General features: G+C 33.7%; 1 protein-coding gene across 7 annotated transcripts in view; it reads right to left on the bottom strand.

The window, feature by feature from the left end:
• Positions 1-22918, bottom strand: part of LOC149555646 (protein PAM71-homolog, chloroplastic) — a 206861-nt gene that overhangs the window by 59210 nt on the left and 124733 nt on the right. For 5 of the 7 annotated variants that reach the window (XM_089829760.1, XM_089829764.1, XM_089829761.1 and 2 more), the window contains exons 7-9: positions 14696-14761; positions 14380-14430; positions 14197-14301 (exon numbers count right to left, since the gene is read on the bottom strand). In XM_089829760.1, coding sequence (XP_089685886.1) covers positions 14197-14301; positions 14380-14430; positions 14696-14761 — 222 coding nt within the window. Of the gene's footprint in view, positions 1-13562; positions 14116-14196; positions 14302-14379; positions 14431-14695; positions 14762-22918 lie in introns of those variants that run through there. The other 2 variants (XM_089829767.1, XM_089829765.1) reach the window with 1 other exon arrangement.

Genomic DNA, 22918 nt, shown 5'->3' with positions numbered 1-22918 from the left:
AATGGAACATGGAATTCAATTCATTGATTACAAACCTAACAATAAGGTGCTTCAATATAGTCATAATGTTATTGCTACCTCTAGTTCAAAATTGAAGTGGACGTCACAAATGGAGACTAGATACTAAGGACTATGAGAGAATATTAAATGTTCTGCATGAGCATGTGGAACCACTTGAGAATTTCATACTTAGGACTTGCCTAGATATTTCATATTTACCAAGTCACTCAAGATAAATTGAAAATGTATGTTGATTTAATACATTGAGGACTTATACAAGTATGTTCATTTCATGTTTAAGGCTTACACACATAGATATCTATCTATCTATCTGTGTGTGTGTGTGTGTGTGTGTGTGTGTGTGTGTGTGTGTGTGTGTGTGTGTGTGTATCTTCATTTAATACATTTAGGACCTAAATACATGTATGTTCATTTCATGTTTAAGACATATATATGTATGTATGTACATCTTCATTTAACGCACTTAAGACTTAAATATGTATCCATGTACATGTGCTCAATCCATGTTTAGGACTTATATGTGTACACACATGTTCATAGATTATGTAATTTAGGACTTATATGTGTATGTGTACATGTTCAATGTTTTATGTAACTTAGGACTTATAAGTATTCATTTCATGTTTAGGAAGTTTATGTACATGTGTATATGTATTCATTTAATATTTAGGGTTCAAGTATATCTATACATGTTCATAAATCTTGTTTAGGACTTATATGTGTATGTTCATGTTCATTTTATGTAACTTAGGACTTATATGTGTAGTACAAGCGTTCATTTCATGTTTAGGATTTAGATGTGTACATGCATGTTCATTTTACGTAACTTAGGACTTATATGTATATGCATGAACTTGTTTCATGTTTAGGACTTATATACATTATGTTCATTTCATGTTTAAGACTTATGTGTATGTATGCATATCTTCATTTAATATGTATTTATAACTTAAATACATGTATGTTCATTTCATATTTAAAACTTGTGTGTGTGTGTGTGTGTGTGTGTGTGCGCACATGCATGCACATGTGCACGCATGCACGTGCATGCTTGTACATCTTCATTTAACACATATAAGACTTAAATACACATGCACATGCTCATTTTATACTTAAGATTTATATATACATGTTTACGTTCATTTCATGTTTAGGAAAAGTATGTGTATGTACATATGCTCATTGCATGTTTAGGACTTATATGTGTACACACATGTTCATAAATTATGTAACTTAAGACTTACATGTGTATGTGTACATGTTCATATTATGTAACTTGTGACTGATATGTGTAGCTATGTATGTTCATTTCATGTTTAGGAAGCTTGTATGCACACGTATATGTATTCATTTAATATTAGGGTCCAAGTATATGTGTACACATTCATAAATCATGTTTAGGACTTAAATGTGTATGTACATGTGTTTATTTCATGTTTAGGACTTAGATATGTTCACACAAAGTTGATGTAGGGGTTCCATATATGTCATTAGAAGCTTTGGGATACTATCGTTGATGGCTTTATCATAGTACTTTTTGTGGCCATGATTTTATATGATGACTTCTGTAGTACATTACTTTTTGTGGTTAATTGTTGGAGAATATTAATGTCTTCATGACCTTTACGGTTGGTTTTCTTGTGCTATTTGTTCTCAAATGTTAATTTTGAGGCCCAATTGTGTAATAGAAGTCACATGAGGATCTCTTTTTACTTACATTTTATTGTGGGTTCTATTTACTTAATGATATTATTTGGTGTTTGGATCCTAAAGGGTTGCATACATGAATTATGTATTTCTGGATATTATCTACAATTTGGGAACCTAGAGATGTTCCCAATAGTATTCTCATTTTAAGGAATTTATGATATATATTTAATTCCCTAGTTGCGTCAATGCTATAGATAGATCCTATTGATGATGGTGATTTATGCTCCAAACTCTTCTTTTATAATTATTTTGATTATGAATATTTATGGGGACCACTTTGTGATTGCTTTTATTAGGGTACTTTCTTGAGTTTTAGTTTGGAGCATAGGAGAGTTTTCTAGGAGCATTGTTGGGAGAGTAGCTTGCAATGGGTGTTGGACTCCAAAGTGGCTAGTCCTAGATAACCCATTATAGAGTTCTAATCAAGTGAAAACTAAATAAAATAAATTGGGTTGGGATACACATTAATGAAGATAATTATGAAGCCTCTCATGGCCTTGTATGTTTGCATAAACTAAGGATGAGTTGGAGAAGTGACAACTGCTAGTTTGGATGCCTATGTGGCATGGAGTTGGTAGATCAACTTCCTTTTGCTCGTGAAGGGAAAAAAATTTCCACGAGTCCTCATCTGTAGGTTGGGATCTAGAGGAGCTAACCAATCAGGATAACCCAAGATAGGGGAAGGGCTATGTGATGACACTCTCCTACATTTGTCTTAGGATTTCCTCCATTGAGCCTTGTGAGTCACCTTTGGTATGCCATGTTATCTTTTGTCTACCCAAATATTTTTCTCATGTTATTCTTTGGTTTGGATTTTTATCTAGTTATTTATTTATTTTTATGTCTTTCTTGTTGTTGATTATGTGGTGTGGGATCTTCTGTTATCGCTTAACTCAGGGAAGTGGGCCTCAGGGTCCCACGTGGTTGGGTGGAAAATATTTTATCCATTAAGTTTTTTTTTTTTTTTTGGGCTTCTGACATTGATTGATAGCTGAGATGGACTTGCATCTTCTTCTCTACAATTATCATCCATGCAACTAGATGACTTCTATGATTCACCGTATTTCATTATGTAGCTTAATGTTGACATATTGATGTATCATTTTCTATATCATCATATTGATGTAGTGATGTAGTAATTTAGTCCCCTAGACGAGATCAATGTAAATGAATGTGGATGTATTTCAATAATTACTTGTACAATGTAAATGTAACATGTATCTCCGATTACTTGAGATGTATGACACATGGATAAATATGTAAATCTAGCTCTTGATCATGTGACTATATGTTATTTGATTTTAATATTTAATAATAAAATTCACAATTTAGTTCTTCCATTAACACATGTCATCATATATACTTAGTCATGTATGTTATGTTTTCTAGTAGCAATGTTAGGGAACCTAAGAGGACCCAATTATCAGATTGTTTATTTAGTAATTATGTTGCATTTAATGAAATTTATTGTTGATGAGTTAATATATTACATGCAATTGTAATTGTAATGTTAGTTGAATTCATTATATCCAAAAAAAGAAAAAGTTTCTCTTATCTATGTACTTGATATTGTCCTCTCAAGTTCCTTGGAAAGGTGTTACACTATCATTAAAATATTTTTTGTTAACTTAATTTAGTGTCTCAAATGTCCTATTATATTATCTATACTTTATCTACATAAGACATATGTACATGTGCCACATTGTCATAAAATATAACTCTTTTCCCACGCTCATGTTGACATTATGGATAGTGAGCTCACAAATCCAAGAAGTTAATCTTAGCAGTTAACTTTTCCATTTCTAGCAATCAAAATACTTTTATCTATTAGTTTAACTTCATTAATTCAATTTATTTATGCACATTACATTTTCTTGAAGTCTTAAATTCTATCTGTTCAACTAGTGTCCTTGATTAGCTTAGCTCACTAGAATGTTAGTAGAAGTGAGGTGTTATTGGGCCAATCCATCCCTTAAGATTCCATCAATTTTGAGGGTGACATATTCCTTTCCTGACACTCTACATTTGGTGATGAGATCTTGTGGTTATGGATTTATTATTTATATTATGTGAATATTACACTATTATGTTTTCAAGTCCTATGTGGTTGGTAGTTAATCGATAACAATCTATCTAATTGTAAGCATTGTCCTAGAGAATGCTTTGTGTTGCTCCAGAATGTTGTTTCTTGTTTCATAGTTTGAAGGATATGTTTAGAATATTTGTGGAATGACTCAATTCAAATTTTAGTTGTTGGTTTGCTCCACAAGAAGAGATGTGGAGTTCTATTCCTCAACAACGTAGTTTTTGTATTAAAAAAAAAATACTTTGGTAGAATTATCATTTAGATCATATCCTTTTGGTTTGTACATTTTTTGCAAGTCAAGGTGTTGTAATGGGTCTTACCCATGTTGAATTATTTGCTTGGGATTGTGTTTTTGAACCAACTAGTTGTGTTACATTGTTTCTCTATACATTATATTTAATGCCAACCTTGCAAGATGTGTTATTACGTGCAACCCATTTGAAGATGCTTAGAGAGGTGTGCTAAATGTCTTTAGATCCCATTTGTTTCTTGAAGTGGGCCACATTCACCATAATTTCATTTGGTGACCAACTTTATTGGAACAATGTTATTATGCCCAAGGGTTATGTTAATGAAGTGGATATACTTAGAAGATCATTTCAGCTTATTGGTGTGTACATTGAGAGTATGGATCAAGTCTAAAAGTGGGAAGTGCAAATATCAATTTGAGGATGCACTTTCATGATCATATCATCCAGAAAATCATAGTTTGAGAGAGTGATTGTGTGTGGGGTGTTTGTCACTAAATCTGCTTCTTGAGACAATAATTCAAGGATGGCTTATGTCTAGAGATTCTACAAAGGCAATGTGTTGCAGGCTTTTGTCCGTTTCAATTTATATTATTTGTCTTCATACAAAGAGACATGTGTTCTTGGTAGTTTTGTGCATATTTCTATCTTGTTCTCGGGCAACAAGATTCAACTTGCAAGCCTTTTGCATCCCCCCCTACAAATTGTGCATATTAGCTTACAAGTCCCTTGTATCTTGTCCTAAGCTTGTACACCTTAGCCTACATTTAAGACCAAAATCATGACCGAAGACATTAATTGTAATCAATTTTTCATATAGTGAATTGTGTCCCACTATAGCTTTCCACACATTGGATTTTCCCACGTAGAAATCTAGTGTTCATTATGTCCATTGTTTTATCTTTCGTTTATGTTAAGTTGCTTAGTTAATTCATGTAGATTTAAGATTGAAATTTTTTATGTTCACGGTTGGTTCAACTTGCCCATCCCTCCTCTTGTGGTTTGTTCAACACCTCTAAGTAGAGGAACTATGTTTACCTTCTACCCAACTCTAATATATTTTGGAGGCCAACCAATATGCTCTCACACATTTCATCCAACTCAAGTTCCTAGTGTAGATTGCCTCACATTTGACAATCTATTTGCACATTAGCTCTAACACCATTTTATATAGCCAAGACTAGGGGGTCTTATCAAAGTACACAGTCTCTTTCTTTACTTATCATCCCAACAATATAAACCCACTTGAACAATTACATATATAAAATATTAAAATTTGAGACAAAATTCAAACTTTTATAGCATTTCATGCCTACAATCTTCCAAATCTTTGTGCCTTCAATCCTTAGCTTCACACTCCACATTTGAGTTTTGATATTTTATTTAGCCTACAACTCTCATTGTTGCCTTAAACAACACAATCACATCTACAAATTCCTCTAGATTGTTTTATCTTTCTCCTCATGGCAAGTGAATTGCCTCCTGTTGATTTTATCAGATCAATGGAAATGTAATTGTATTGCCTCTTTGGTATATATTTTCAAAATGGCAGTGATCTCTTATTTATAATTATTTCATGCCTACTAGCCTCCAAATCTTTGTGCCTTCAATCATTGGCGTCACTCCACGTTTGATTTTGATATTTTATTTATCCTACAACTCTCATTGTTGCCTTGAACAACAAAATCACATCTACAAGTTCCTCTATTGTTTTATCTTTCTCCTCATGGCAAGTGAATTGCCTACTATTGATTTTCTAAGATCGCTGCAAATGTAATTGTATTGCCTCTTTGGTATATATTTTCCAAATGGTAGCGATCTCTTATTTATAAAGAGCATAGACCAAGAAAGGGACATGTCTTCGATTAATAGGAATTAATATAATAATAAATTAATTTATAGTTTTTATATATAGGATTTCCAAGATATATTATTATATTAATTTCTCATACAATTTTATATATATATATATATATATATATATATATATATATATATATATATGACAGAAGCTACCAAACAATAACACTCCCTCTTAGTTAGGGAGGATAAACAAATGACCATATATTACCTCAATGTAATATAAGAATATCTTTGATTAGAAGATATTCAACATTTTGATATCATCAATATTGGCCTCTAGAATATTAACATATAATATTCACCAAATACTTTGAGTAATGGTCTGCAGAATATCAACACATGATATTCACCATTTTGAAATCACACGAGTATTGGTCTCCAAAATAACAAATATATGATATTCACCAAAGAGTCTTTAAGTAATGAACTCCAGAATGAGATGCAATATATTCACCAAGTACTATGACAAATGGCCTTCAAAACATCAAGTCATATGATATTCACCACATACTTTGTGTAATGGCCTCTAGAACATTAATTTGCATAACATTCACCATATGCTCAAAAAAATATTTATAAGGTATGTGCACACACATTCTCATAATGCTTACCATATAAACATCTAATATGCAAAAGTATAATCTATGTTATGATCTACATAGATATCGTAAGATATCCATCATAATAGAAAATTAAGTTATTGTAAGATCGTTACCTTTCAATAACTTTTGCATATACAAGTGACATCATTTGGAAGTCATCACTTCCTCATGATGTACACAAGGGGTAGGCCCATTAAAATCACATAGTCATGAGATATATTCATGAATCACAATCCTCTTGGCTACGACAACTTAATGATCACTAGAAAATCTATCTCAACATGGTTTACTCCCTCTGAATCACCGAAGGTTGAATCATGTCCTCTATTTGTTCCCTCTCTTTCAAGAAGTATCAGACTCCTTTGGTCTAATATCAATCTCTTTTTCTTACAAGAACATTCTCAGAGGAAAAATCAAGGCTATAGAAATACAAATAAGAATGTTAATTTGGATGTTAGTATTACTAACAACAACATAACTCTTCATTTTATCTTTCCACTAACATAATACTTAATGATATATAGAAGTCCAAATTTAACTATACTTTGTTTTTACCATTTATACTCTCATAATGAATTTCTTTATGTGTAACAAATATTATAAATATCAATTATATATATATATAAAGCACATTATATATTATTGAACATATATATTTTAACTATATCATCTCATATGATAAAAGTATTAAAAAAAATATTTTAAAAATATCTTTATACATACCTTTATGGGTTGTATGCTTTAGTAGTTTCCTTGATGGATATAACAATCCTATGGATCCCATTCGGAGATATCCACTTAAACACCTTTTACCATGGTGAGTAAGTGTTCAAGTCACCCTTATCACACGTGCTTGTATGGTTAGCATACATGAGTCAATCACAAGTTAATTGTTTTTCTCGCTCGAGGTCTTGTTGTCCTCGTGTCTTGTTTGTGGTGCCCATACTCTGTCATTTTTTCGCTAAATCGATGACTTCAATATGTAGTATTCTGGTCATATATTCACATCGATACTACACCTTACGAAGTTATAATTTAATGATGAAGTTATCCGAGTCAAAAGGGTCTCAACAATGAAGAATCGCCTTCCTTTTGTATTTTCGATCATATGTTTATATTTCTCCTGTGTATTAAGTTGAATGCTTAACATGGGCATCATTTATAGGGGCCAGCCTTAAACATCACACACTAACCAAGAAATTAAGCTTGGAAAAAAAAGTCAACTTTGACTATTTAACACTTTTGCTCTAGGAATTAAGCTTAGTGTGTGATGTTTAAGCCATTCTATTTATAGGTTTGCCCAACCTACAAATATACCTCATCTCTCAATTGCGCGCTTTGTATGTTGGTTAATCAATAGGCGCACCTTGACCATCTTTAGAAAATCTTTATCTAGCCTTATACTAATTGCACTATACACCATTTCATAAATTGTGCTTTGCATTTTAAATGCTCATCGGTTACATTGACTTCGTGATCATATTAAGACCCTACAATACACATTGAACAAGTAATGATCCTGAGCAATAAACATGCCATTTTTATCATCATATCTACATCACATATATCAAAAATGTTTAACTTGGTGAACATGCATGCACAAGTAGTCTCTTTGCGGTAATGTGTAGTCTCTCTTATAAAGGACCAGACTTAGGTCCTTGCAATGTTTGTTGGATCTTTTAAGAACACTACTGCTACAATCTTTTGAGGCTTCATGCCCATTTCTTAGGTTTAATGAGACTATTATATTTGAGAAGTCAATTTGAAGCATGGAGTTACCGAGCAATGTAGTGTACCCTCTTTTATGCAACTCTATTGGCACCACAGTCATGTCATCTCCCTGTGTTTGAATTTTGAAATCAGGAGTCTGTAGAACCTGTAAATCCTCTTTTAACGAATCCACGAGAATAGTCTCCTGGAATAATCATATCTTACTTGCTCCTTTTCTATATCAAGTTGTACCTTTTCAAACTTAAACATTAGTCAATCACCTTAATCTTATCATATCCTATCACTCGATTATTATGGGAACATAAGTTTTAGGGTGTCAATGCATACTACAATATATCATTGTTCAATAACATATCCCAGAGGATAGTTTTGATAGATATTGTCACGCCTATGTTGTTGTAACTACATGTCATGTGTGGTCAACAACTCACACCACAGGAGAACAACTCACACCACTGTCTGTACAAAGGATGGTGATTGGGTGGTGAGATAGGAGAGGAGAAGACTGGCCACACATGCCCCTTTAGTAACACTTGTGAACCATTTTGTTAGTCAACAACTTGTGCAGAAGTCAAGACAAACTTTGAACAAGTTTTGAGTTGTGGGCACAAATGCTAATTAGTTGTAAGGGAAATGATCTCCCTAGCCACAAAAGCCCCAATCCTATCTATAAACTATGCAAAGGGATTCATATAAGGATGCATGGGAGAAGTTATTTCTGCTCAAACCTATGCAAACAATCACTTTTTCTTTCGTAGCTAGTAGGGAATTGTCCAATCTAGTGACAAGGAATTGTTTTGCAAGAGACCTAATTCCAAAAACAAAGAAAGGGATCAAAATAAAACTTAATATTTTTCTTCTGTACATTTGTAGTCGGCTATCATACCATGTTGAAAGGGATTCTCTAGTGATCATTAAGTTATAGCAATCAAGAGGATTATGATTCATGAATATACCTTGTCACTATGTGATTTTAATGGGTCTACCCCCTATGTAAATCATGAGGAAGTGACGACTTCCAAATGATGTCACTTGTATCTACAAAAGCTATTAAAAGATGATGATCTTACAATAATGTAATTTTCTATTATGATGGATATCTTACAATATCTATGTAGATCATAATAGATTATACTTTTGCATATTGGATGTTTATATGGTAAGCATTACGAGAATGCGTGTGCACATACCTTATAAAAAAAATTTGAGCATATGGTGAATGTTATGCAAATTAATGCTCTAGAGGCCATTGCACAGAGTGCATGGTGAATATCATATGACTTGATGTTCTGAAGGCCATTACTCACAATACTTGGTGAATATCTTGCATCTCATTCTAGAGGCCATTACTCAAAGAGTATTTGGTGAATATCATATATATTGTCATATGTTTATCTTCCTAGCTAAGAGGGAGTGTTGTTGTGTGTGTGTGTGTGTGTATAAACTATAATTTAATTTATTATTATATTAATTCTTATTAATCAAAAAGACATGTCCCATGAAGGGACATGTCTCTTCTTCGTCTATGCTCTTTATAAATAAGATATCGCTGCCATTTGGAAAATATATACTGAAGAGGCAATATAATTACATTTGCAACAATCTGGGAAAATCAATATCCTCTAACTACTATAATTTCCACTCTTCCCTATTCAAATTCTCTAGAGAAATGTGCAAATTCTTTCACTAGCCTAATTGGTTTTTATTTTTGTTACCATCATCAAAGGCTGCATTTTATAGAGCTTAGAACCCTTGTGAGGTGTTACAAAGAGCCATCCAAATTTTCTCTTTCATTTATTTCTACTTGGTTTTTTTTTTTTTAACTCCTAAGAATCTGCTTGGAATTTCCCATTAAATGCTTCCAAAAATCGTATCTTGTCCTAAGTTCCAACACCTTTGGCTACATCTAAAACTAAGATAGTGAGCCAAAACACTTTGTGTAATCAATTTTTCATATGGTAAATTGGATCTTACTATAGTTTTCCACACATTGGGTTTTTTCACATAGAAATCTAGTATTCATGTGTATGTTGTCCATTTCTTTGTCTTTTCTAACAAGTATGTTGAAAAAAATTATGTAGAAGATTGATCCATCCCGCTTTTCCCCCACTCTTGTGGTGTGTTCAACATCTCTTAGTAGAGAAACTATGTGCACCTTCTACCCAACTTTAATCTGCGTTGGAGAAAAACCAACATGCTCTCACACATTTCATCCAACTCAAGGTCCTAGTGTACATTGCCTCTTATTTGACAATTTGTTTGCACACTTAGGGAGACTAGCTTTGGTACAATTTGATGTATCAAGATTGGGGGGTCTTATAAAACTAACCAACCTACCTTTACATATAATCCCAACAACACAAACATATCCAAAAAATTATATATATAAATTATTACAATATGAGGCAAAAATTAGAATTTTGTAATATTTCTAAACATTTTATGCCTACATGCCTTCAAACCTTCATGTCTTAAGTCCTTGGCTTGACTCTGAGTTTGAGCTCTGGTATTTTTATTTATCCTACATCTCTCATTGTCGCCTTGAACATCCCTAAGAAACCTACAAATTCCTCTCTTCTTTTATCTCTCCTCATGGAAAGTTAATTGCCTACACTCTTCCCTATCAAATTCTCTAAAGAAATGTGCAAGCTATTTCTCCAACCTTGTTGTTGTTGATTATTAATTTTTACCATCATCACAGGCTGCATTTTATAGAGATTAGAACCCTTGTGAGGTCAGGTCCTTTGAAAATTAAATTATAACAAGAATCAGGTCATTCTCTTTGGTAAGTTAGGGAGTTTTTAGTTTTTCCCTATAAAATCACTAGCTTTGCCTTCCAATTTGAGAACCTAAAATGAGAGAATTAAACAAGAATGTAATGTGAATGGCCACTTGACTTATGAGCACTCCCCGGCATCCAAATTGAATAAATTAATTCATTTCCAAATTTATTCTATTGCCAATTAGTCCTTTCAACATTTAAAACCTTAAAATTATTATGAAGTAATACTTTTGTAATCACATTCAAACCCCTATTTGCCTCTGTTTTTTAAATGAAAGTCAACTTTCAATAAAACTAATATTTTCTCCTTCAATACTCCGAAATATGCTCTCAACACTCCAACCTATACCAAAAAATGAAAATCTTGGATATAAACAGGCCAAAAAAATTTGGTGATGCAATATTGCCTAGGAGCCTGGATGCTTTTGCATTAAGATATTTGCAATAAGTGTGAACTCTGCAAGTTGTGAGCACTCCCATTTTACAAGGTATAAATCTGCAATACTGTTTGTAGGATATATGAGCTTTGCCAGCTGCAAGACTGCATATGATGCAACATGTGAATGTGAAGTGTTTGTTCTTCACAGTAAAATATGAATCTCACAGGTCGCAATAAGTGAAAATTGGCAATCTTGCTAGGAGCTATGAACTTTGCCGGTTTATTCTACAAGGTGGGCACATGTAATATTGTTCAACTGAGTGAACTTTAAAGGATGCAAAGTTGTTTATGCTACAAAGCATGAATTTGCAATGACACTTTAAGTATCAACATCTTAAGCTCTAAAGTTACTCTGTTTTGTGATGGGATAACAATATATAAATAATAAGACAATCGGTGTTGGCATTATGCATCATTCTGCTTGGCATTATCTGCAGCAATCTGGCACCATGAACAAGCTTCATGTGGCAGACCTTCCCATGCATAGATGGTTGTGATGACCAAATGATAACAACAATTCTACAAGAGAGTGGTCTTGAGTCGCCACTTATGTTCTTAGCAAAGTTGCACAGATATGGATACAAATACGGAAACGGTATTCGGTACGGATACGGCCATTTATTTAGACGCCCAATATGGATATGGCTGGACACAACATTAATAAATAATACATATATTTAACATAGTTTTCTAAGTTGTTGTAGGAGATTTTCATTACTTCAAAAGTAATATTGACACATAAATGCTACATAAATATTTATAAGTTAATTTAACACTTTACAATTTGTAAACACAGTAGAGTTGCATTAGAAGATAACCCAAAAACGGGTTGCTGAAATAGAAAAAACATCTTATTTGTCTTTCTCATCCAGTGGAGGTTTTTTTTAATACTATTTTTTTTTAAAAATTGCTTATATATATATATATATATATATATATATATATATATATATTTTTAACATTAAAGGGAAGATCTACATCAAAGCTTAAAAAAAAAAAATCCCATAGTATTTGGTACGGTTGGAAAATCAAGTTTATTAGGCAGACATGGGTACAATATTCAACGTGTATCCGAGCAGTATTGGATACGTTTCCAAATTGGATACGGGGATACGCGTGCCCAAGGAGGGACAGAGGAGTTTCCGGCAACTCTAGTTCTTAGATTAGCCCTCAGAATGATATTGGAAGCTAGTTTGACGATGAGGCACCTGTGTTCCATGCTGGAAGGCAGTTGTATCATGAGATGAAATGGTACTTTTGTAGATCTCATGAGAGTTGATTCAACAAAAGTCTATCGCTTCCAAACTATCAACACCAATTGAGACTAATCTTTCGAAATAGTTTTCTTGATTATTTTCTATCAAATATTCCAAATTCAAAGGCTCTAACCAAATGTACTGCAACACCTATTAAAAGATTGTTATTTCCCAAATACTAGATACTGCGCAATTATGAACCATATCATCATCCATACATACTATTTGTTCTCTTTCAATACATTTGTTCCATGACATGTTCTGTAGCGAGGATTTTGTTATATAACCACCACATTTTCTTGTGAGCATTCTGACTCATGGTCATCAATGAAATACACTTTCTGCTCTCTTGCCATTCTAATTAAGTTTGTGTACAATGACCATTAATTTTTACATGGAAAGTCAAAAATCATCCATGAAGCCCAAACTTATTTACATCTGTAATGATGTTACCACATTACCTTCCAAAAGCACACTTGAAGCTCAGTGAAATAAGTTTGTGTACAATGACTACTAATGTTTACATGGAAAGCCAAAAATCATCCATGAAGGCCAAACTTATTTACATCTGTCATGATGCAATCACTTTACCTTCCAATAGCACACTTGAAGCTCAATGAAAATAAATTGCAATTCAGAATTGAACAGAACTAACAGTTACACGGCAGATATTACATGATGGCCCTTATGAGATGAATTTATAACCAATCAATTTCTTCAACAAAAATATTTCAAAGTCTCTGCAATCTCCCATTTAACATAACAATGCAAACCATTTTTTTAAGATTTTAGATATATTATAAACTAAATTAAAGGGCGTAAACTTAGAGGAAACACTTAGGAGTAAGTATTTCTGCAAAATTTGACACATGATAGCAGCCAATTTGCCATTATTCAAACTGGCTGTCAACTCTTACAAAGTTTGATACAAATACACATAATGGGATTTGTCACGTATGAAATTTATCTCTGGAATCATAACAACCCTTACAAGTAGGGGTAAGATGTTAAATAAAGTAATGCTAATTAACTTCAATGCCATGTACAAGCAAAACTCACTGAATGACCTATCTATATTTTGAATAGATGAACATTTTCACTTGGTTTGCACTTTGCCACATATCATTTCTCTTCTACTTAAAAAACCAATTGAAACAGTCTGCAATAGAGCATCAAACACTTCAACTTGTGCTCAGCTATCTTGCCATATGTATGCCTTTATAAATGGTAAATTAGATTCACATGATGAAACTCAGCCTCTAGAAGATAAATGAAGAGAATGGAGGGGGTCATGAGTGGGACAAAAAATGTTTAAAAAGCTCCCAAGAGTGTTGCCACAGCAAATAAAAGGAACAAAGCACCACTCATGTAGCCAACCTGACATATATCATTCAAATATGTTGGTGGAAATCCCAAATTCACAATGCATGCAAGGCTTGAGAGAAAAATAATACTAACCATTTTTTCTGAAATATACTGAGCAAGAAAGGCTCCACCTAAAACTGCAACAGAAGTAGCAGCAGCATGCCCAGCAATGGCCCCACTTGCAACACCCAAAGGAGACTGCCAACAATAAAAATAATAAATACAGAATATTACTGAGATCTCTGACAGTTACTAGAGTGATATAGTAAAACTTACTTGTGCAGCACCTAAGGCTATGGTAGCTAACATAGAACGATCTCCCCATTCCTGTATATTTTAGATCAAATCAGATAGTTGTTACAGTAAGAAAAATATAGTTTTTAACCAGCCATCTTCAATGACTTAAAGTACTTATTATCTTCTCAGAATGTGTTCGCTATATAAAATCATATCAAGAAATAACAATATACAAGGGAAAGCAGTTTGAGTGTAGTCTTTATTATCCAACAAATCAATCTATCAATGAAATGACTTCTAATTGAGGTAAAGGAAGGAAATTGAAGAATAATAGTTGGCTGTTGAAGTATCTCACAGCGAAAAACACAAGGCTGAAAGACTTCCAAATAATCTCGACTGGTGTACTCAGCTTGTCTGAAACCTGCAATTCAATTCAGTTGGCAAGTCTTTAGTGATGAAATTAAAAACAATCTCTGTACCTCTATTACATCATGTTAATTTAACATGATACTGGTGGTTGGAAATTCAATAATCAAAGAAGAAAATGTTCAATCTGATTCCAATTGATATGGTTTGTTATTCAGATTAGATCTCAATAACATATTACAAATATTGAGATCTCAACTGAAGTTGAATTTTGATTTATATTGTTTATATTGACAAAACAGAAAGGGTTTCAATTGTCTTTTTTTGTTTTTCTGCCATTTGGTTTCCAATTTAGGACTCTGATTGGGAGTAGATCAGACCTTGCAACATAGACTGTAAAATCGTACAGCCTAATGGCATATATAACTAACTCTAAAATTATCCATCCACAGAGTCTCATAGATTAAGCTGTCGATAATCAAAATGTACATTTACTAATTAAAATACCTCTTTCCCCATTACTCTATCCTTTTCTGTTTCCACTTTATGAATGATAAGCAGCCTTGTGGAAGATGTCACTGGACAACTTTTGAAGCTTTCATTTGGTAACAAATGCCCAAAGTCATATACCAGAAATCTAATGATCTATCCTAGCCAAATTAATCTCGATCACTGATTAGCCACCCTGGGCAGAGTTCTTGGTTAATAATGACGACTTCCACTTTTTCTTCATTAGATTAATTCTAACAGTTTTGTGTTAATGCATGGAGGCATTTTAAGGTCCCATCCACCGGTTTTAGATGATTATCTATGATCAGAGAAAAGTCACCGACAAAATGAGTGTTATCCAATTGAAGACCTACTTGTAAAAAATGTCTCCTATTTACCCTTGAATTTGAGCTGCCTCCAGCATATAACCCAATGTTCAGCGTACATACAAGGGGGCAACAAGGTGATGGTTAACAGGGAACAAAAACAAATTTGATTTCTTTAAACCTTGGAAAACAACACTTTTTAATGGTCAGGGCCTAAGATTCAAAGTTTGGCACGCATATTTTTTGAGTAGTTTTTGAGAATGGTGCAGGGCAAGAATGCGATTGTAGCAGGTTTCAGTCAGGTTTCATTTGCCGAAAAAAATGTTGGACATCAACGCTATGTGACTCAAGATTTCGATAAAGATTTTTCAAAGATCTTCAGAGGGCTTGGCAATAGTTCAGCCAGCTAAACCATTTTTTGTGAACCCTAGGCTTCACCTGTAAGAGAAGATCCAGAGGACTTCTTATCGGCAAGATTGGATTACTGACCAGAAATTGGCCTCTAAAGTGGGCAGGGATTCAGATGCTGATAATCAAGTCACGTTTGTTGACAAGGGGAAAAATCGCAAGATGGATTTAAGGGGATTGCGTCATTTGAGATCAGAGAATCGTCTAAGGGCAATATAATGGGGAACACATTTTCAAACAAGGAGCTAGGCAGATCAAAGAAGATATGGCGGATGAAAGGGGCTAATTCTTCTCAAAAAAAGAATGAGCGGGTTTCTGCACATGAGAGAAGGAAGCAGGTGTTGATCAACACTATTGACAGAAGAAAGCCCTTAAACAATCGATGGCTTCAAAAATGGCAGGAGCCCAACAATTTGAATCGAAGAGTTGGTTATCACAAAGACAGTTTTTTATATTTGCAAGGGTTCTCCTCTGGGATCTCCAATCACTTTCCATAAATCTCATATTCAGTGGTATGGGGGAAAGCGGAACGATTGTAGTATAAGGAAATCAAATTCCTCCGCCAATAGTACCTGGGAATGACCCGGTTTCAAGTATCTCTTTGCAAAATGCCTATTCTAAAAAAGTAAATGACAACGGATTGAAACGTATGTTTCAAGACCCGTTGATTCAGCATGGACAGCAATCCAGTGGATTCGAGGGATTTGCAGGCAACATGAAGCAGTTGGAATCAACGGCTCTTACAGTACACATTCCAGATTACATTATCTCCCATTGTGTATCTCATCTTAGGAAGACAACGCTGATTGGTAGGTTTTCAAACCAGTTGTTGTTGTCAGACATTTCTGTGTGGGCGAAAGAGTCTTGGTTAGGATTAAAAGATAGCTTTTTCATTGACACTAAGTCTGGATTCTTCATCACTCTATTCACTTCTCCATGGATTCCCAACTTCCATCCAGATTTAAGCCTATGTGTTTATTATCCATATTGGGTGGCTTTCCCGGGACTGCCATTGGAATACAGAGATCCCTCAATTGTGGAGTATTTGGTAAATAGGTTGGGCATTTTTGTTAAGCATGATCTCCTTCCATACGAAGTGGATAGATAAGTTCAGGTGTGTCTGTTGGTTCTAAAAAGTAAGCCACTCCCTTATAAGATGTGACTTAATTCAAGTTCAGGGGCCTGGGAACAAGTATTATATATACAAGATGAACTGCTGGTGCAAAGTAACGAAGGTTCTTTGGGCCATTTTAATACACAGCATCAGCATTCAACTCAAGCAGAAGTTCTTGTTTGCCATGATATTTGTTCTGATCCATTAGTGTCCATCTCTTAGCATAGTCCCTTCTGGAAGCCCGTTTCATCTCACTATTCAAGAGCTTTGTGGGATTTGCTGGTTTCTTTTCTGCCTTTATCAAAAATTTAGATGTTGTCAATTGTTTGATAATACCTATATGTTTGGGAATCAGTGTCTTGCAATCTCAAATCCTCAACTAATATAGGGTCAAGGGCAACTTTCAGATGTGTTTGCTTCTCTCTATCAAACAGATAACAGAGGACTTGAAGTATCTTTACAAGAGATAGATATAGTTTCAAGAGGTGCCCATGCTTCACGACAAACCAATTGAAATCCCTTTGAAGTACTTAGATCTCAAAGTTCATGGACTTTTTGAGGAGCAATTGGAAAAGTTAGCAAAAAATATATTGGAGTCATTTGCTTCTGTAAAGTTTCTGCAAATTTTGCTACCAATCCAAGTGATATAATGCTTTTACTATTGCTGAAGATGGTCTTTATCAATACTGGACAGTATATTAAGTCTTCTTCTTGTGATATACAGTTCTGCAATAATATAATTATATCTGCTATAAGTCGTATGAGGCTATGAATGCTAAAGGAGCAAACCTTATATTTTCGTGTGTCTTTTATCTACAATCATACCCTATATAAATATGGCAACCAAGGGGCATGTCCCTAGAAGGGACATGTCCCTCTCTAGGTCGGCCTGAATTGTTTCTTATAATTGGCGTCTAATGGAGGAATAGATTTAGTTAGTGATTAAACTAAATTGGTCAATTTTATTCTTAAACAACATTGCCTCAAAGGAGACGCCGATCACACCTAAAGAAGGGGCAATTATATGTAGGACTTTATTAGTAAGACATTTCATGCATAATCAAATTTGTACGATCTATTCAATCAGACTAGTATGAAATCAATGTTACAGAATTAACACTCCCTCTTAACTTGATAATCATACTGAGAGATAACATATCTAGCATCATCAATTAAGATGAATAAGCATAGATTGATACTCTATATCTATCTAAATCTTCTAAGCATGTGGTATCAATGAACACATGATACTAAATCATATTACTATACCTGTGATATGACTTATCACTTGTGATAACAGTATTGCTTGGAATGCAGTATACAGGATACAATCCACAGAATGATTAAATTCTTCCTTTATCCAAGTTGTGACTCATAGGTACTGGTAGGCCTATATCACAATATGGTCCTAAGTTTAAGATCTACCAATTCACACGCTAAAATCTGGAGAATGATTAAATTCTTCCTTTATCCAAGTTGTGATTCATAGGCATAGAGATGTCTATATCACAATGTGATCTTGAACTCATCCAGATTTAATAGTAGTTTTCTACTGTTCAGTACATTATCTAAGAGATTGTCATCTCTCATAATGTCTTTTATACAAGTGTTCATTATCTCAGAGATCGTCACCTCTTAAATAATGAATACAAATGGTGAAGCCCATAATAGTCAATAGCCAAACAAAAATAATTTTAACTCAAAATTATTTCATTAATAATTAAAGAATACAAATGTATTATAATTCAACCATACCAAGTCTTTTCCTGAAGTGATCTATCTTCACTCAAGAGAGAGGTTTGGTAAGAATATCTGTTGTCTGATCTGCAGTACACATGTATTCTAATTTTACAGTATTCCTATCTACCATATCTCTTACATAATGGTAAGGAATTTCAATATGCTTGGACCTATCATGAAAAACTAGATTCACAGAAAGCTTGATGGAACTCTAATTATCACAATGAATAATAGTAGGATTCATGGGTTGACCAAATAATCCCACAAGTAACTTTCTAAGCCAAATTGCCTCCTGAGAGGTCATTGTTGCGGCAATGTATTCAAATTCTGTGGAACTCTATGCTATTGACACCTTGTTTCTGCATATCCAAGATATCATCGTTGAGCCTAAACTGAAACATCCTGAAGTGTTTTTCCTATCAGTAACACTTCCAGCCCAATCTGAGTCTATGTACCCATGTAAGTCCACGTCAACTTTCTCATACTTGAGCCCAAGATTAAGAGTGCTTTGTAAGTATCTCATGATGTGTTTGACTGCAACCAAGTGAATCTCCTTTGGTTCACACATAAACTGACTTAAAGCATTAACAACATAGCAAATATCAAGCCTTGTATTTACCAAGTACATAAGAGACCCACTCATCTGTCTGTAAAGAGTACAATCTATGGAGGATGATTCTACTGCTGTTTCCTTAAGTATGTGTAGATTAGTTTCCATAGGAGAAGACATAGGTGTGCAGTTCCACATCCCAAATCTCTTCAAGATGTCTAATGTATATTTTCCTTGATAAAGTATGATGTTGTCACAATTCTGCCATACTTCCAATCCTAGGAAGTAATTAAGGAGTCCTAAATCTTTCATTTCAAATTCTCTGATTAGATCTTTCTTGCATTGATCTATAAAATGATCATTACCTGTTATTAGTAAATCATCAACATATAGTATCAAAGTTATCACATCATCTTTATCCTTTTTATAATAGAGATTTGGATCAGCTTCATTCTTGGAGAATCCTAAACTGGAGAGATATTTATCAATTCTTTCATACCATGCCCTTAGAGCTTGTTTAAGCCCATAGGGAGCTTTTTTGAGCTTGCAAACAAAGACTTTAGGGTTATGAGTTTCAAATCCTTCAGGTTGTTCCAAATACACCTCTTTTCTAATCTTTCCATTCAGAAATGTTGTTCTCACATCCATCTGATGTACTTTCAATCCCTTCGATGCTTCAATAGCTAAGACTGCCCTTACAAAGGTGTATCTGACAACTGGAGCAAAGGTTTCTTCATAATCAATCCCTCTTTCTGAGATAATCCCCTGACTACAAATCTGGCTTTATATCTTTCAATACTACTGTCAGCAACATCCTTGATTTTAAATATCCACTTAGAAGAAACAACAGATTTTCCTTCAGGCCATGGAACAATTTTCCAAACATCATTCTTAATAATGGATTAGTATTCTTCCGTCATAGCATCATTCCAAGCTATATGTTTAATAGCATCTAAAACATTGGTTGCTTCTGATTTAGATAAATCACTCACGTTTGTTGCATAACTAGAAAAATCTTTTGGGTCTTTTGCTTTCTCTGAAGGTTCCAAATAGTGTAGCTAAGTCTTGTGCTTCCTCTACAGTTTTAATAGCCCAAAGTGGTCTTTTCTTAGGATTTTGAGTTTCCTTAAGATTAAGATTTTGAATTTCATCTTCAATTTCTTCAATGTTCTCCCTCAGTAACTCAGATTCATGATTTTCTTTAAAACTAGGTATATATGTAGGATCTTTAGAACTAAAGGCTCTTTTGAATGCTAAATCTTTTTCAAATATTACATCCCTACTAAGTTTAATGTTTTTTTGAACAAGTATGAAAACTCTATATGCCTTAAATGTTTCACTACACCCAACAAAAATAACTTTCCTTCCAAAGGGTTCTAACTTAGTTCTCTTTTCTTTGGGAACATGTATGTATACTGGGCAACCAAATATCCTAAGATGGCTTATATTTGGTTTAACCTTAGAAAAGACTTCTTCACGAGTTTTATCTCTCAGGTGAGAGTGAGGACCTCTATTTTGGATATAGACAGCAGTACAAGAGGCTTTTGCCCAAAGATAATATTCTAAATTTTAATCAAATATTATAGCTCTTGCTGTTGTTCTATTCTTCCTTTCTGCTACCCCATTTTGCTGTTGGTTATAAGGAAAAGTATACTCCCTCTTAATTCATGCTTCTTTACAATAATCTTTAAACAAGTCTGAAGTATATTCCCCTCCATTATCAGTCCTAAGAGTTTTAATTTTGTGTCCTAATAAGTTTTCATTTAAGGTTTAGAATTCTTTAAATCTCTTAAGGATTTCTTCTGTTTCTTTACAGTTTAAAAAGTAAATCCATGCTTTTCTAGAGAAATCATCTAAAAAAAGTATATAGTACCAATATCCTCCAAGAGAAGGAACAAACATAGGTCCACATAAATCTAAGTGGACTAATTCCAAAACATTGTTATTTTTTCTAGTGCTATCATGAAATGGACTTTTGGTGTTCTTACCTAGAGCGCATCCTTTGCATATGCTTGAATGATCTTTATTCAACTTAGGTAAACTAGCAACCATCTTCTCCATAGTTGATAAAGTTTCGAAGTTTAGATATCCTAACCTTCTATGCCATATTTCGTTTATATCAGCAACTTCATGAATTAAGGCTTGAATAGGTTCTATGTTTAATTCATACAAGTACCCCTTTCTTTGACCAATCAGTTTTGATTTCTTAAAAGAAGTGTTCTTAGACCAGGTCATTACTTTAGCGTCTATGAATGCAACATTATGTCCATCATCTTCAAGTGTTGTAATAGAGATTAAATTCCTCTTTATTCCTGGTACATAGAGTACTCTTTTGAGATGGAGAGAAATACACAACTTTAGCTTCAAGGTGCAATTCCCAATTCCTTTGGTTGCATGATTGGAATTATCATCTATGAAAACTTCGCCATTAACTTCTTCTGATATTGAGTCTAGTACTTCTTTGTATCCTATAATGTGTCGAGATGATCCACTATCAATTACCCATGTTGTGCTTGATACTTCATTTGATAGTGCAGAATACAAAACAGGTTTCTCAGGATCATAGTTTTCTTCTTTCCTAATAACATTTGTACAGTTTACTTGTTGCTTTGAATTCTCAAGGTAATTAGATCTCTAGTGTCCAAACTTTTCACATTTGAAACATTTTATTTTAGATAGATCTTTCTTAGGTTTGTCATTTATTTGATTACCCTTCTTCTTCTTGAAGTGTTTCTTCTTACCTTTATAAGAATTTGTATTGAGAACATGAAGTTCTTCATCTTCAGTTTTCAATTTTCCTCCTTTCTTAAGTTTCTTAGATTCTTCTTGAAGGCAGTCTCCTTTAAGTCGATCGAAGTCTGGGAGATCGTCTCTAGCACTTACTCCTTGTGAGAATGTTTTCCATGAGCTTGGTAACCCATATATAGCCATAAGTGTTAGCTCTTTGTCTTCAATTATGGTCCCTTTACTTGCAAGTTCATCTCTTAGACTAGTCACCCTTAGGAAGTATGAATTCATAGATTCTCCCTTCTTTATCTATATATGATTTAGTTGCATTTTTAGTACAAGAGTTCCAGTCGCATTGTTAACCTCATATGCATTTAATAATGCACTCATCATATTAAATGATGTCTGATGTTTCATTAGCATAGGTACTATTTCATTTGTAACCCCATCTAATATGATTTGCATGGCTTTCCTGTTTCCTTTAATCCAGATAGTTTTATGAGGATCAGCATCAAGTCTATTGGATTCTTTATCAACAAACTGTATTACATCATTGTCTTCAAGAATCATCATAATTCTAAATTTCCAAGCAACGAAGTGTTCTTTTCCATCAAACCTATCTTTGGGTCTGATTGTGCTAGCCATTGAAGGTAGAAGAGTTGCTAGATATTTTAAATCTGATTGTCAATTTGTAGAGCCTAGGTTTGGCAACCTAGCTCTGATACCATGTAAAGTTTCTGCAAATTCTGCTACCAATCCAAGTGATATAATGCTTTTACTATTGCTGAAGATGGTCTTTATCAATACTGGACAGTATATTAAGTCTTCTTGTGATGTGCAGTTCTGCAATAATATAAT

This window comes from Cupressus sempervirens, chromosome 5 (assembly GCF_028749045.1).
Source record: "Cupressus sempervirens isolate cs-2001-9-10 chromosome 5, ASM2874904v1, whole genome shotgun sequence".
Classification (NCBI taxonomy): Eukaryota; Viridiplantae; Streptophyta; class Pinopsida; order Cupressales; family Cupressaceae; genus Cupressus; species Cupressus sempervirens.
This window is presented reverse-complemented; position numbering and strand designations above follow the sequence as displayed.